General features: G+C 39.4%; 1 protein-coding gene across 4 annotated transcripts in view; it reads right to left on the bottom strand.

Moving 5' to 3' along the window:
- The window catches only part of cacna2d3a (calcium channel, voltage-dependent, alpha 2/delta subunit 3a), a 166,391-nt gene that overhangs the window by 117,070 nt on the left and 35,220 nt on the right, over positions 1-14,101 (bottom strand). For all 4 annotated transcript variants that reach the window (XR_008566413.1, XM_054755462.1, XM_054755547.1 and 1 more), the window contains exon 3: positions 12,795-12,911. Coding sequence is in view for 3 of the 4 variants with exons in the window: in XM_054755462.1 (XP_054611437.1) it covers positions 12,795-12,911 (117 nt within the window). In the remaining variant the exon portion in view is untranslated. The remainder of the gene's footprint in view (positions 1-12,794; positions 12,912-14,101) is intronic.

Raw genomic sequence — 14,101 nt, 5'->3', positions numbered from 1 at the left:
ACACAAATTTAACTTTCAAACTTCACACTAAGCTTTGCAAACCTGACGTTAGATGTTCTAAGGAGTAAAAAAGCTATGCTGACATTTTAAAGTCGCTCTTTCCTCTCCGTGTAGTGCTGCCATGTTAAAAAGATTTTTCAGCCAGCTGTGCAACTGAAGGCGGAAGTTGTCAGGCAGCATTTAAGAGTGACAAGTAAAAAGGCTTCTAACATCGTTCAGAGGAGGCCCCACCCACAACGGATAAAAGTTCAGCGTGAACATGTTTTTTATTTGTAAACAAAAGCAACATTTTCATAATTTTGGTAAAAATACTTTGTTGCAAATCTTTTTTTGCTTTCAAATCTTTTTTTTTTGCTTTCAAATCTTTTTTGTGTGTGTGTGTTTGGATAAAAACACACAAATTCCCCTCCATCCACAAAAGATTGACACCAAATTATACAACTACACAGCTGCAAACCAGCATATGCAGGAATTTTGTCATTGAAATGACATGCATTATTGTAAAATAAAATTGATGAATGAAATTAAATGAAGTATACATGCTTCAAATGCTGCATTCTACCTTTGTATATGCAATAAAATGTAATGGATTTTGGATTTAGATTCCTGCTAACTAACAAACAACAATGGAAACATCACCCTCGTTAGCATAAATGACAATTGGACCTTTTTACCATATAATTCTCTAAACTGACGCAAAGACTTCCCCTTCAATTAAACACTTTTTCTCTTCCCATTTCATCATTTTCATCACGCCCTACTCCCACAGCCGAGTCAATTTCACTGACATTTTGTTCCCATTTGAGTGTCTTTCATTATATGACAACCTGTGATTAGAATAAAGGCCTTTGTTTGTTTACATTTTTGAAATTCAAATGAGACCACCGTTTCAGTTGTCAACTTGATTGGCTCATTGTTCTTGAAGACACGAATGGTCTTCCACTGAAGAAATAAAAACCAGGGAAGCTTCAACTGAATCAGGGCCCTTCCTCCAGGTCTTCCACCAGAAGTTGGAGCCTATGGCTTAATGTGCATGGGCTGAGCTGCACTGGTTCGGGTCAGCTTGTCAGTGGCACTGGGGACAGCAATTAATATTGGCAAAGCAGCCAGAGGAGAGTTGCAGCATCAACAAAATGGAAAAGTGCTGGATGACACTTTGCTTCCTGTGCTTGGCACATTGGAGCTGGCTCGGAGCCAAGTGGACAAAAGAATGATGGTGACTGGAGAGACACAAACAAGAGGAGTATGAAAGAAAGCGCGAAAAAGGGGGTGGAAAAGGCTTAGTCCTGGTATGAGGCACAAGCGTATACTATGTCTGCTCGCTGCTCCCCCTCCAAACCCTCATAGCTTGCATAGCTTGACGTGTACCTCCAAAAAAAAATCTAACCCCAAGTCACAGAGACACGGACTGTGAAGAATGTGACTGGTCGGCATTTAGTGCATTATTTCCTGTGTGTACATGACTCATTCAGAAGGAGTACAGCCCACCAACGCCTTCTCCTCTGATTTTGGATCAATATTTACAACAAGAGACTCTTATAAAACATTGATTAGTTCTAGCTCCACGGCAACCATGACACTTGTCGCCTGTTTAGCTAGTTAGCTTCCTTCGTCACTAGTGAACAACGGAAATAAAAGAGAGATGGAAAGTGTCACTGGAGCTGGGATTAAACAATATGTTACATCAGTCACTTTTATTGCATATGCTGATCCAAAATGGGTGGCGAAGGCAAAAGGGAAGGTGGGCTGCATGCCCTATTAATGCGTCATATACACACAGGAAATTATGTTCTAAAAGCTGACCAATCACAGCCTTTACAGTCCATGTCATCACAGCACAAAGCTAGATTTTTTTCCGGAGGTACTTCATGCTATTAAGGAGGGTTTGGAGATGCAAACAGTCTTTTCACATTTACAAATAATTAGAAATAATTAGAAATTAATAAATAAATGTAATTTATTAAATAAATGAAACACTTCAGAGGTTTGCGTTAAAAAATTTCCACAATTTGGGTCACCACTTTTAAATAAAGGGGGATGGTGGGTCCTGCAGCTAAACCAGTTCAGAAATACTGGTCTAGAACAGAAGGAGATGCTCACTAACTGACAAAACGGATAGAAACGTGAACATTTCACTATGAAAGCAGACACCAGCAAAGCAGTGTTCTTGGTGTGATACCCGTTTCTCTGCTTGTCAGAGAAATGGGTCATTCACCCTACACTCATTCCACCAGCTGTACAGAACTATTCCAATATACTTAAAAGCATACATACTTGGGTTGTACATCTCTTTGTGGTAGATGATTTGATACGCATCGAAATACATGGGTTACAATATGATTCAAAACCAAAATGCAGTATTTTAAAAACAGAACGATTTCATATGATTTGATACAGTGTATCAACGATACAAAGCAATTCAATTTAATTCTATATAGGGCTGCACGATAATGAATAAATCAATTAACTGCAAAATAAATAAAAACAAACTCGATAATTTTGCCGGCCTCGCTGTATTGACATGTGCATGCGTGTTTGTTTTCCTCCTCTTGTTATACCAAACAGGTTGGATGACAATAGGGCTCATCCTGTGCATCTGTCTCAACACCTGGGTGCAAATGGATAGATGGATGGATGGGTGGCAGTATAACTGCAGCAGTGCCTATATACAGTACTACAATATTATTTAATATTCTCCTTGTACATCTGAAGTTTTGTTTCCTATTCAAGTTAGTTTATAACTATGTTGCTCAGTTAAACATTAAAAATGTTATAGGGACTAAGAGTCGAAGCAGATTAATAAAACACCTTTGCAGATACAGTGACGGAAAATACAACTTTATTCAAATCCCTTCCTACAGGTGATGATTAAAAATGTATAATCTGAAATCCCACCGCATATCAAAAATTGGAAATTAAAGTTCATGGGTAGAGAAATTGCATTTGAAGTTGTGTGTGTGCATGTTCTTTCACTTTTCACATTACCATGGAAACATCCCCGGCTCACTTATAATCTGGTTGAGGAAGAGTAAAACAACATCAGCAGGTAAGGACTGAATGTCATTAATGGAAAAAAAACAGTCTTACCAGTGAGGCAACCACTTTGCTTTTAAAGTGCATTTATCCCACCAAACACATGATAACTCCATACATTTTAAATTAACTAACACAATTAGAAAAGAATTGTTGCTGGTTCCTTCTACCCAGAAATGCCACTTTGTTCAGACGAGATATACTGAAAAGCAAAGAGGCTATTTGCAAGCAGGTCTATGAATAAAACCATTGACAGTTATTTGTTATTGTAGCAAAAGTGCACATGGAATTCAAAACTGGCTGCAACAACGACAAAACAGTTTTTTACAGCTGAAGATGTACTTACTGTGTAAGTGAAGATAGTGTTAAGATTTATTAAGAGAACTACAGTGGTACTCAGTAGAGCACAGATCTCTGTGCTGAACATTATCATCACGCGACTAAACGCAAACACACCAGCTGACAAGCAGCAGGCCCACGATGTCATATACACTATCACCTCTTTTTGTAATCAAAACTCTGAATGTAACCCACAATTAAAGCAACCACTTTATTTGACCTAAACCCAGTTCAAAAGAGCACACATATTTACATGCACACCCTTTGAACGTCTTTCGGCAGGTGGCAGCGAGTTATAAAGAGGGGATTTGACACAGAGACTGGGAGATAAAACCTCGGTGACGGACAGGGCTGAGCGGCTGCACGGAAATTGAATCCCTGGAGTGCTGCGAATGCTTACCAGAAAAAAAACGGGAAACAACAGAGTGATGGCGAGAGGCTGTGCAGAGAGGGAGAGGAGCCAGACAAAAGAGAGAGAGGGATTTTTGAGGACAGCTGCAAGTGTGCATGCTTGGCCTGACAGATGAGAGTTTTACTATTAAAAGCACAGGGAAATTGGATAGAAACAGGAAGGAATAGTAGTAGGATTCATGGACTGCCATTGTGTGTTTATGGCTAATAATTCAGCTTAAGGTGAGAAAATGAGAAAGGTGAAGATGGAGTGGAATTATGAGAGCGCATGATAAGGAGGAAGGAGTGTAGGGCGAAGTAAACATCAGAGATGCTTTGCCACAAGCTGCAACTGTAGGAACTACACTAAGTATGGTGATGCAGATCTTCTTCCGAGATGGTATTCCTTAGAGCATCCACATTGTTGGAAACACTTCCACATCATCATCAGGGATCTCAGATTGACAGGTGCTTCGCCCCTTAACCTGTACACCTCGCCTGAGTAGGGCAGCAAAGACTGACTAGGCTTTACCTGCAGAGGTGTTCCACCTGTGGGCTCTCTTCAGCCACGACCAGCCCAACCCTATGGAGGAAGTAATGCAGATTTTTCTGGGAACCCGCCGCAGCCGACTTCAATGGGGAAGATGGTTGCGTGCCACCCTTTTAAAATCGTTTCATCGATCAGGTCTTAGTATTTGACTTTCTTCAGTTGGTGGGAAGTGGCTAGCCTCTCTTCCTAGGGCACCGTAAGCTCAGCGAATATGATGGTTTTCGTGGTCGGATGTCTTGTCGGAGCGGGATCACTGCCACGTCCTGTGGGAAGACAAGCTTCCTCTTCGGGTCCACACTCAGCTCCCAGTCGGAGGCACGCTGTAAGGGTAAAAGGTGGCTTCTACACCGGCCGACATGATGGCCTCTTCCCTCACAAAGGTTATGGCTTCGGGCGGTTGGCATAATGATAATGCTTGCATAATGGTTTCCAAGGCATCGGATCCCTTGATCTCTGATTGTTGGAATCTCAGAGCCTTGGATGTTGAAGATGTGTCCTGTTAGCTTTAGTTGTACTAAAAACTACTAAGAGTTGAAGCAAATATTCTTTGACCCGTTGTGAGCTTCACCTTCAAAATTAGATGGCAAGCTTGGAGACGCTTGTGATAGTATCACCATCGTAAGGCTGGACACACTATGTGTTTGTTAATTAAATTGTAATTAAACAAAAACGCACAAATGTGTTTTGAGGACAAAACCTAATTAGTATAATGACAACAAGAGAGCAAAATTGTTCAGTGACACTTGAAAAAGTTAGTATGTACCCCATGAACAAGATATCCACTTCCCCGTGGGGCAAAAACGAGCTCTGAACTAACCGCTGTTAGCGTGGAACCTTTTGGTTGTCAAAACAAAACTCAGCAAGCATCTGTCAATTTCAGATTCACCGTCTTAGGTTTATTTTACCGTGTGATTGATTGAAGCAAAAATATACAATTTCAGGTGGCTGTCCCAAAAACAGAGACATCTCAAATTATCGTGGCCCTTTCCAACATTCGGCTTAGAATCATCCTTATACTGTTCCTACACCCCTTGGATCAAGGAAAGAAGGTCTTTGATATATCCATTTGATCACCGTGGCAATACATCCTGGGCTGGTCTGTCCTCCATTGGTGCTTTTCTGCTTGTAAATACCATCTAGCAACCCTAGTGCGACGTTGACTGTACGTGTGATTGTGTGCGACACTATATGCTACAATGTAATAGTGATACAACAGTTAGCATGCAGAAATATAGTGGTAAAGAATCAATGTATTTATTTTATCAAGTGTATGTGTGTGCTAGCAAGAGTGTGTATATGGTGTATTAGAAAACAAAGTGTGCAGTTGCAGTTGAACAGATGGAAATTAGTCTCATATGGAATTCTAAGTAGAATTGAGACTATTAAAATGATGGTTCTTCCGCAATATTTATTTCTCTTTCAGGCTTTACCAATACCATTGTCAAAAACGTATTTTTATTCATGGAATAAAATGTTAGAAGATTTTATTTGGAATAACAGAAAACAGAGAATAAAATTCTAATTCTTTCTTAAATCTAAAGATGAGGGAGTTCTAGGTGTACCAAATCTGCAGAATTATTTTTATGCAACTCAGATCCTTACAATTCAAAAGTGGAGGAATAAAAACAGTGAACCAAAATGGATTAATATGAAGAAGACTGCAGTAAGTATACCATTGGGCACATTACCCTATATAACAAAGTCCAAATGGAAAGAGAATTATGGGCAGAATTTCTGCATTCTGAATACTTTGCTAATATGGAAAATTATCTACAAAATGACACAGATTGACAACGATATTGTGCTTCTTAGAGAAATGAGTAATGATCCTGACTTCATCCCAAATAAATCAGATGGAATATTGGATGAATGGGCTCATAAAGGGCTGATAACATACCCTCAGTTGATGTCTAAAAATGTTATAGAGACATTTTAAGCAATAACCTTAAAATATAAGATCCCCAAACATCACATTTTCAAATACCTGCAAGTGATAAGTTATTTAATAAAGATGAACAATACATCTGAAAATAGTTTGATAAATTATTTATTTCATAAATCTAAAGGTAAAATTGTAGAAATCTATAAAATAATGCAATATTATCTTACATTAGATAACCATATCAAAAGTAAGTGGGAAGAAGAATTGAAAATTAAAATAGCACAAGGTGAATGGGAAGAATGTATAAAAGAAAACTTTAATTTGACTTTGACTCAGTCTAAATACTGGAGAGAATTTGCTTGGAAAGTGACTATAAGGTGTTTTATTAGCACGGCCCAGAGTGGGAAGTACCACGTCTCAGCAGGGACTGGCCGCTGACGGGGATGTGGTGAACCTATTGGAAATCATACACATGTGCTGTTCACGTGCCCGGTGCTGGCACCTTTTTGGGGAAAAGTGAAAAAGATTATGAAAGTACTACTGAATATTAAAGGGAATATGCAATATGCTGGGCTTTGACATGAAACACAAATTCAATTTAGCACATATATCCGTATTTAATATATTAGGAATTACAGCAATAAAACAGATAACAAGGACCTGGAAAAAGACATTAGTACCTTATATAAAATTGTGGATAACAACCCTGAAACAGATCACTGAAATGGAGAAATTAACGTTTACTGTTAGAGATAAGATGTCCATATTCAGTAAGTTATATGCAGAAGATTTCTGTAAAGCAGTTGAGAATATGGAATTGTAGGCCACCGTTTTGTATATGGTAGATGTTGTTCAAGGTTTTTTTTAATTATTTGTTTACATTTATTTAATTTTTATTTCAGTTTGTGTTATTTGTATTATTGGTTGATTATATTTTGGATAATTATGTTTTTTTCAAGGGACAGGGAAAAAAGGCAATGTTGAATGATGGGATGATGATTTGTAATTCATGATGGATTCACTGTAATAAAGTAATACACAAAAACAAAAGAGAGTACTGACATAGCATTCAGGATTTAGTTAGTGCACAATAATGTAATCCACACCCTCGTTGTTTGTTCTTAAATCTGACTGGACGTTACTAGATGCATTCAATGAGGCGGATTCAAAAGGAAAATATGTGGACTATTTGCTGGGATACATTTTATTCAACCCATTCACTGAAAATCTCAAGTATTTTCAAGTTATAAGACTAAAGTTCATGTCACATCCCAAGTCAAAGTCCAAGTCGAGTTGCAAGTCTTTGATGATAGTGTCAAGTCAAGCCCAAAGACATCAAAATTGTAACTCGAGTCTACACCTCTGATGAATTGTTCTCGACAAATAAACGCGCCTTGTCTTAGCTTGCTCTCTCACAAAAGTGAGTGTTTTTAGATTGGCGTTAACTGACAACAGTCTTGGAGTACTCATCTCATCAGCTCCCAGAACATTTATTTCACACTCATAGCCCCCTGAGATGAGCAATTATCAGGCATCCTGGAACCATGCAGAGGGCTTTAGAGGAGCCATTAGTCCACAGGGTCCTTATATCTCGGGGGGTTTAACGCACTCTCCAAGAGATGACACACAAAGAGAGTCACAGTATGTTACAGGACTCAATGCATCTTATCTCAGACCTCAAAGAAAATGACTCTTGTCAAAAGGTACATTTATCTTACAAGACATGTCACTCTGTAATGAAAAAAACTGATCCATGCATGAAACTTTGTGAAAAACACCTCTGAGAATAGAGATTGTTTATTTCCAAAATGTTAATTATTCTAAGAAACAGATTGAATCCTAAATGTTATATTATAGCAGCTCAAAATACCAAAATTCTATAAGAACTTGGTTCCCCTGCAGAAATTATGACATGCATTGGGTTTTTAAAACAATGGTCGACAAAGAAGGACAAAGACAGATGAGCGAAGCAAAGCAGGGTCGCACGGACAGTAGGCACTAAACGTAGGCACAATGAAAGGAACGAATAGGGAGCTTGCCGACACAATGGAGAGAGTAAAAATTGATATAGTTTGCGTCCAAGAGACCCAAAGGAAGTAAGGCTAGAAACATTAGGGAAGGGTATAAGCTGTTTTACTATTGAGTGGATGGGAAGAGAAATGTGGTCGGTGTGATCCTGAAGGATCCTGAAGGATTGCTAATCCAGAGAGATCCTACCTTAAACCACACAAGGTCAACATGTTGGTGTCTGTCAAATTACGTGGCTACAGATTTGCATATGGCTTGTGGCTAGTTTTTTAGTTTACCTGATGTTCTTTGTTTACCTTCCATCCACCCATATTCTATGCCGCTTATCCTCATTAGGGTCGCAGGGGTATGCTGGAGCCTATCCCTGCTGACTTTGGCCGAGAGGACTGTTCGCCAGCCAATCACAAGGCACATTCAGCACAGACAAACAACCATTCACACTAACATTCATACCTATGGACAATTTTGAGCCGCCAATTAACCTTTGGAATGTGGGAGGAAACCAGAGTACCCAGAGAAAACACACACACGCATGGGGAGAACATGCAAACTCCACACAACGGAGATTCAAACACAGGTCTTCCCGACCTCCTGACTGTGAGGCCAACATGCTAACCACCCGGCTACCATGCGACGTCTTTCTTTACCTGTTAAGGAATAATACTCATGTATATTATTTATTGAAGTGCAATTTTGTTTCCAGAGACGTGATTCTCCATTTTATATAGTGTTTTTATCGTTGTGTGTGGTTTTTATTTCAGTGTATTTTTTTCGGAACAGTGACGAAGTCTATTTTGTAGAGTTTTTGGTTATGATTGTAATTTTTTTTATTTTATTTAATTTGTTTTATTTAAAAGCTTTTGACATTCCAATTGCAATGTTAAATGCAATTGAGAAATTAAAGTTTACTGTTTTTGATACATTGTACGGTACAGGCCAAAAGTTTGGACACACCTTCTCAATCAATGCTATTTACATTTTAGATTCTCAAAACTAAGAACAAACACATGTGGAATTATGTACTTAACAAAAACGTGTGAAATAATTCTAAATATGTCTAATGTTTTAGACATATATTTTATGTGTTATAATTTTTTTGATAGCGCTGCAAACCCTTGGTGTTCTCTCAATGAGCTTCATGAGGTAGTCATCTGAAATGGTTTTCACTTCACATGTGTGCGTTGTCAGTGTTATTTACTGGAATTCCTTGCCTTATTAATGGGGTTGTGTGTGACAGTTGTGTTGTGTGTGTCCAAACTTTTGGCCTTTACTGTATTCACATTGTTATGCCATATAATGAAAAAAAGGTCTAAAAAAATGTTGTCAATAATATCGATTATCAACAATAATCTGTAGGACAATTATCGTCCAGCAAAATGTGTTATCATGGCAGGCCTATTGGTAGGTGTGTCCTCTAAACAGAGGAAAGATGATGGCTTGATGGGTGGAACAAAGCGGTCCAAGAATGTACTGTATATTTCGAAAAAGGCTAGCAAAGAAGAATTGAGATCGCAAGAGGAATGAGGAAAGCAGGCAGAAGTGCAAAGATATGAGACGTATTGCAAAGATTGCGGTGGCAAAGGCTAAACGAGAGGCTTTTGATGGGCTGTACAAGAGACTAGACAGTAAGGAAAGAGAAAAGGACCTGTCCAGATTGGCAAGGCAGAGGGATCCTAATGGGAAGGATGTGCAGCAGGTTAGAGTAATCAAGGATAGCGATGGGAATGTGGTAACAAGTGAGGCTAGTGTGAGGGCAAGATAGAAAATGAGAGCGAGAAGGGTGGAAGTTGTGACTGCTGGAAGTGAGGAAATTACAAGCATCAGTAAGGCTAAAGGTACAGCATCTCTAAAGAGGATGAATAATGGGAAGGCGGTTGGGCCTGATGACATACCTGTGCAGATAGGGAAGAAAGGAGTGGCATTTTTGGCAAGATTGTTCAGTAATGTCTAAGAGAACAAAAAGATGCCTGAGAAGAACAAGGGTGATGTTCGGATTTGTGGTAACTACAGGGGCATAAAGCTGATGAGCCACACAATGAAGCAAGGTTGAAATCAACCATGAAAGCAAGGCTAAGTAAAGTCATAGAAATGAGTTAGCAGCAGTATGGTGTCATGCTGAGAAAGCAAAGCACAGATGCGATGTTCACTCTGAAAGTCCTGATGGAGAAGTACAGAAATGTATGGGGGCGGCAGGACAGCAGTGTGTTGTAGGTGTCACAGACAGGTTACAGGTGGAGGTTTGGACTTGTTTGCTACGGTGATCGTCAGATGAGTTCAGACAGGATGCTCCATGGAAGATGGTGTTCACAGATGACATTATGATATAGTGAGAGCATGTGTAAGCGTACCTGGAGAGGAGAGGAATGAAGGTCAAGATGCAATACATGTGTGTCAATGACAGGGTATCAGGTTGAACTGTTGGATGGAAGGAGTAGAAGGTGGAAGAGTTCAAGTACTTAGGATGAAACGGAGAGTGTGGAAAAGAGGTGAAGAAGTGAGTGCAGGCAGGGTGGAGTGGCTGGAGAAAAGTGTCAGGAGTCCTTTGTGACAAAAGAGTATCGTCGTGTTACACGACTGTAGCGAGACCAGCCCTAATGTATGATATGAAGACAGCAGCTCTGACCAACAGACAGGCAGAGCTTAGATTTTCGTTGGAAGTGACGAGGATGGATGGGATTAGAAACGAGCATATGAGAGAACAGTTAGATGTCTGGGAGACAAGGTCAGAGAGGTCAGGCTGAGATGGTCTGTCCATGAGAGAAGGAGGAATTGGGACTGTATTGGTAGAAGGATGCTGTAGATGGGTCTGCAAAGGAGGAGAACATAGGAAAGACCAAAGAGGAGGTTTCTAGAAGTGGTTACACAGGACATGCAGGTAGTAGGACTGACAAAAGAAGATGCAAAGGACGGGACAGATGTAAACACATGATCTGCTGTGACCCCTACCTAATCAAGAAAGCCAAAAGTAGAAGAAGAACATTGTGTTTTTTGATTGCACGGAAATGGACACAGGATGCAATTAAGGGACAGACGACTTCATGGAGTAGAACTTTACCAGGCAACTTTATATCAAGCTCGGATCATGACACTAAGCATCGGACAAGCAATGTATGAGGTCTGCAGACCGCACTTATACACTTTCCATCGAACAGATAGACGACAACTTGACCAACGGACAACTATTTGTAGCACAGAGTAAACAGATACTTGTGTAAGACTTTAACTACGTATGTCAAGGCATGTTTGTGTATCAGTTTTTAAAACGTCAAATCACATGTTACTATTAGCGTGGAATACCTTGATCTGTTTTATGTTCTTAGGAGTGAAGCATGTCAATGAAAGGACACATGACTGCTCGCAAACACTTTGAAGAAGGCATGCTTATATTTCAAGCACGAAAAGGGTATCAAAAGATACAGAATAACATAAAGCAGGTAGTGCTGAAGCTAAAGCGTGCAAATGCGTTATCACTGTCTGTGATCTGTGTTTTCTCTGTTACCTGCAACATGTTGTCCTGACAGCATCTACCGCATCACCTGTAGCTACAGCTACAGCCAAAGAAGCCACATTGAAGACACATCCTGAACCACAACAAACACACACATGCACGGATATAAAGACATGCAGTAGTGCTGACATACTGATATCTAGTCTACCCTTCAATGAGCTGATAATGCTCTTAAACAATACTAAGTTTGCACAGAGATACTGACAAAACTACAACCTATTTTTTTCCCTCTAAATGATTTCTTCAAATTTCCAAGACATTTAGAATTCTCTGCTTCCAGTTTTGCAGGAACATTTTCTGTTCCAGCATGATCTTGTCCCACTACACAAAGCAAAGTCCGCGATACTGTAGGCCTTCAAATTCAACATCAGCGTCTGAAATTAGTAAAAATCATCTGCAGAAAAGTGAACGTATAGAGCTGCAAAGGGGAGACCAACTCCATCTTTTATTCCATTTAGATATAATGCCCTTATGTACCACATTTTTTTTTTCAGAAAAAGAAAAGGTTATTTTGATATACTATTGATTATCCGTCATGTTAAGAGGAATACTTTTCTTAATTGTGAATACACCCAAAAATAATACAAGTGGTCATTACAGACTAAACAAAATGACTAATAAAAAAATGTGGATTTTGTTTCAGTTAAGAGCTTCACCATGAACCAGCCATTGAGATACTGACGATTGGTCAGAGTAGATCAATAAACTGAGAACAACAACCTTTCTCAGTCTGTCACGATACCCCTGATACACTTTGCTGTCCACATATCTCTCTTGTGCGAGCACACACACATATACACAAGGGCAGATGTATAATGTGTCCAGTTTCACACTTGCAATGTGACATGACACATTCTTTCAGATACTAAAAGACTTGGCAGAGCAGCCAAAAATAGCCACAGTATTGAGTCCAGTACATTTATAGTAGGCCTACCATCTGGGATTACATTTTAAAAATGTCTGTGTAGCTACAGTATGTACCTGTGGAAAATGAAAATGTAATTTATTCATATATGTATATCATCATTTTCATAGAGTTAATGTGATTTGGTATTTGCAAGTACCTTCATTGCCTGGGCTTTCTTGTGAAACATTTCCTCCATGTTCTCAGCCAGTCTCTTCACCAGACGCAGCCCGTCAATCTCTTCCACTCTCACTGCCCTCTCGAACTCCTTGTATTTCTGCAGGATAAATAGTATATTGTTACAAATACCACCATCGTGAGAAGATTTGCTGCATGAGGTGACACCAATGTTCATTGTCTTTCAGCTTCATTGATATTTTATTCACACCTGACAAATGAGCACAATAATCTGATGGTGTATACAGAAAAAATTGCATCCAATTGCTTAAAATAACATCGGTAATTATGAGTTAAAGACAGATAATTATTTTGAGTCCTTTTTTTGCAAAATAGACCAACGTTAACATTGCAATCACTTTTCTTCTTTCGTATTTATATGAACAATACAAAAAAGCAATCAGCTCAGCCAAGAGAATTTATCAACCACCTTCACATTTTACCAGCCACACAGGAACCACAGCCTGCTTCCCTGGCTTACTGCATGACACAGAATCACATTATCCCGCCATAAGCCTATTTATACATGCTTGCCATAACCAGTACCTTAACTGGGGACAGTAACATTAAGTCTTGTTAATTCCAACACCCATACATGCCACACATACTCGGTTCCATAGGGCTTGTAAGTCTACTCAGTGTGACAGATCTGTGCCCCCATAACCCAAGAAAGACCTGGTAAAAATTAACATCCACACGAGCAAAGATGATCTAAGCGAGGGAGTATAATATATGATTTCCTGACATATGTGCAAAGCTGCTGGCAGGGATGTTTCACTCCGGAGGGGATTTAACAGAAGATTACCTTTATATCATACTGTGTGCCCTCGCTTATAGGCACATGCTCTTAGTTGCTCCTGCGCTGTAACAGACAAAGAAGCAGGGTGAGGAGAGGGACACATTAGTGGGAGGAGGGGAACTTGTCCATCAGTTTTTGGGATTTGGTGAATTGTCTCCAGAATGAACAGACTTTAGTAGAATATTGTAATGCATTATAAGTAGTGAAAATATTTATTTTTGGCTGACTTGAATTTGAGTAAAGTGCTCTCACTCTTTCTGCGCATTCCAGATAGCCGCCTCATGCTGGCAGTTTTTCACTAACAAAGCAGGTAATGAGGATTCACCTCTTCTGCCTATAAAGCCCTCTAAAAAACCTCCAACAATGTTTTATATCCATGCCCTAACCATGTAGTAACAGCCACATTCATGATAACATATAATACTTACAGTATTTTGGTCATTTTTAGCATGACCAGAACTTCTTTCCTGGGCGCACTGACTACCAACTAC

This window comes from Dunckerocampus dactyliophorus, chromosome 1 (genome assembly GCF_027744805.1).
Source record: "Dunckerocampus dactyliophorus isolate RoL2022-P2 chromosome 1, RoL_Ddac_1.1, whole genome shotgun sequence".
NCBI lineage: Eukaryota > Metazoa > Chordata > Actinopteri > Syngnathiformes > Syngnathidae > Dunckerocampus > Dunckerocampus dactyliophorus.
Note: the sequence above shows the minus strand (reverse complement) of the source record. Positions and strands in the feature narration are given on the sequence as shown.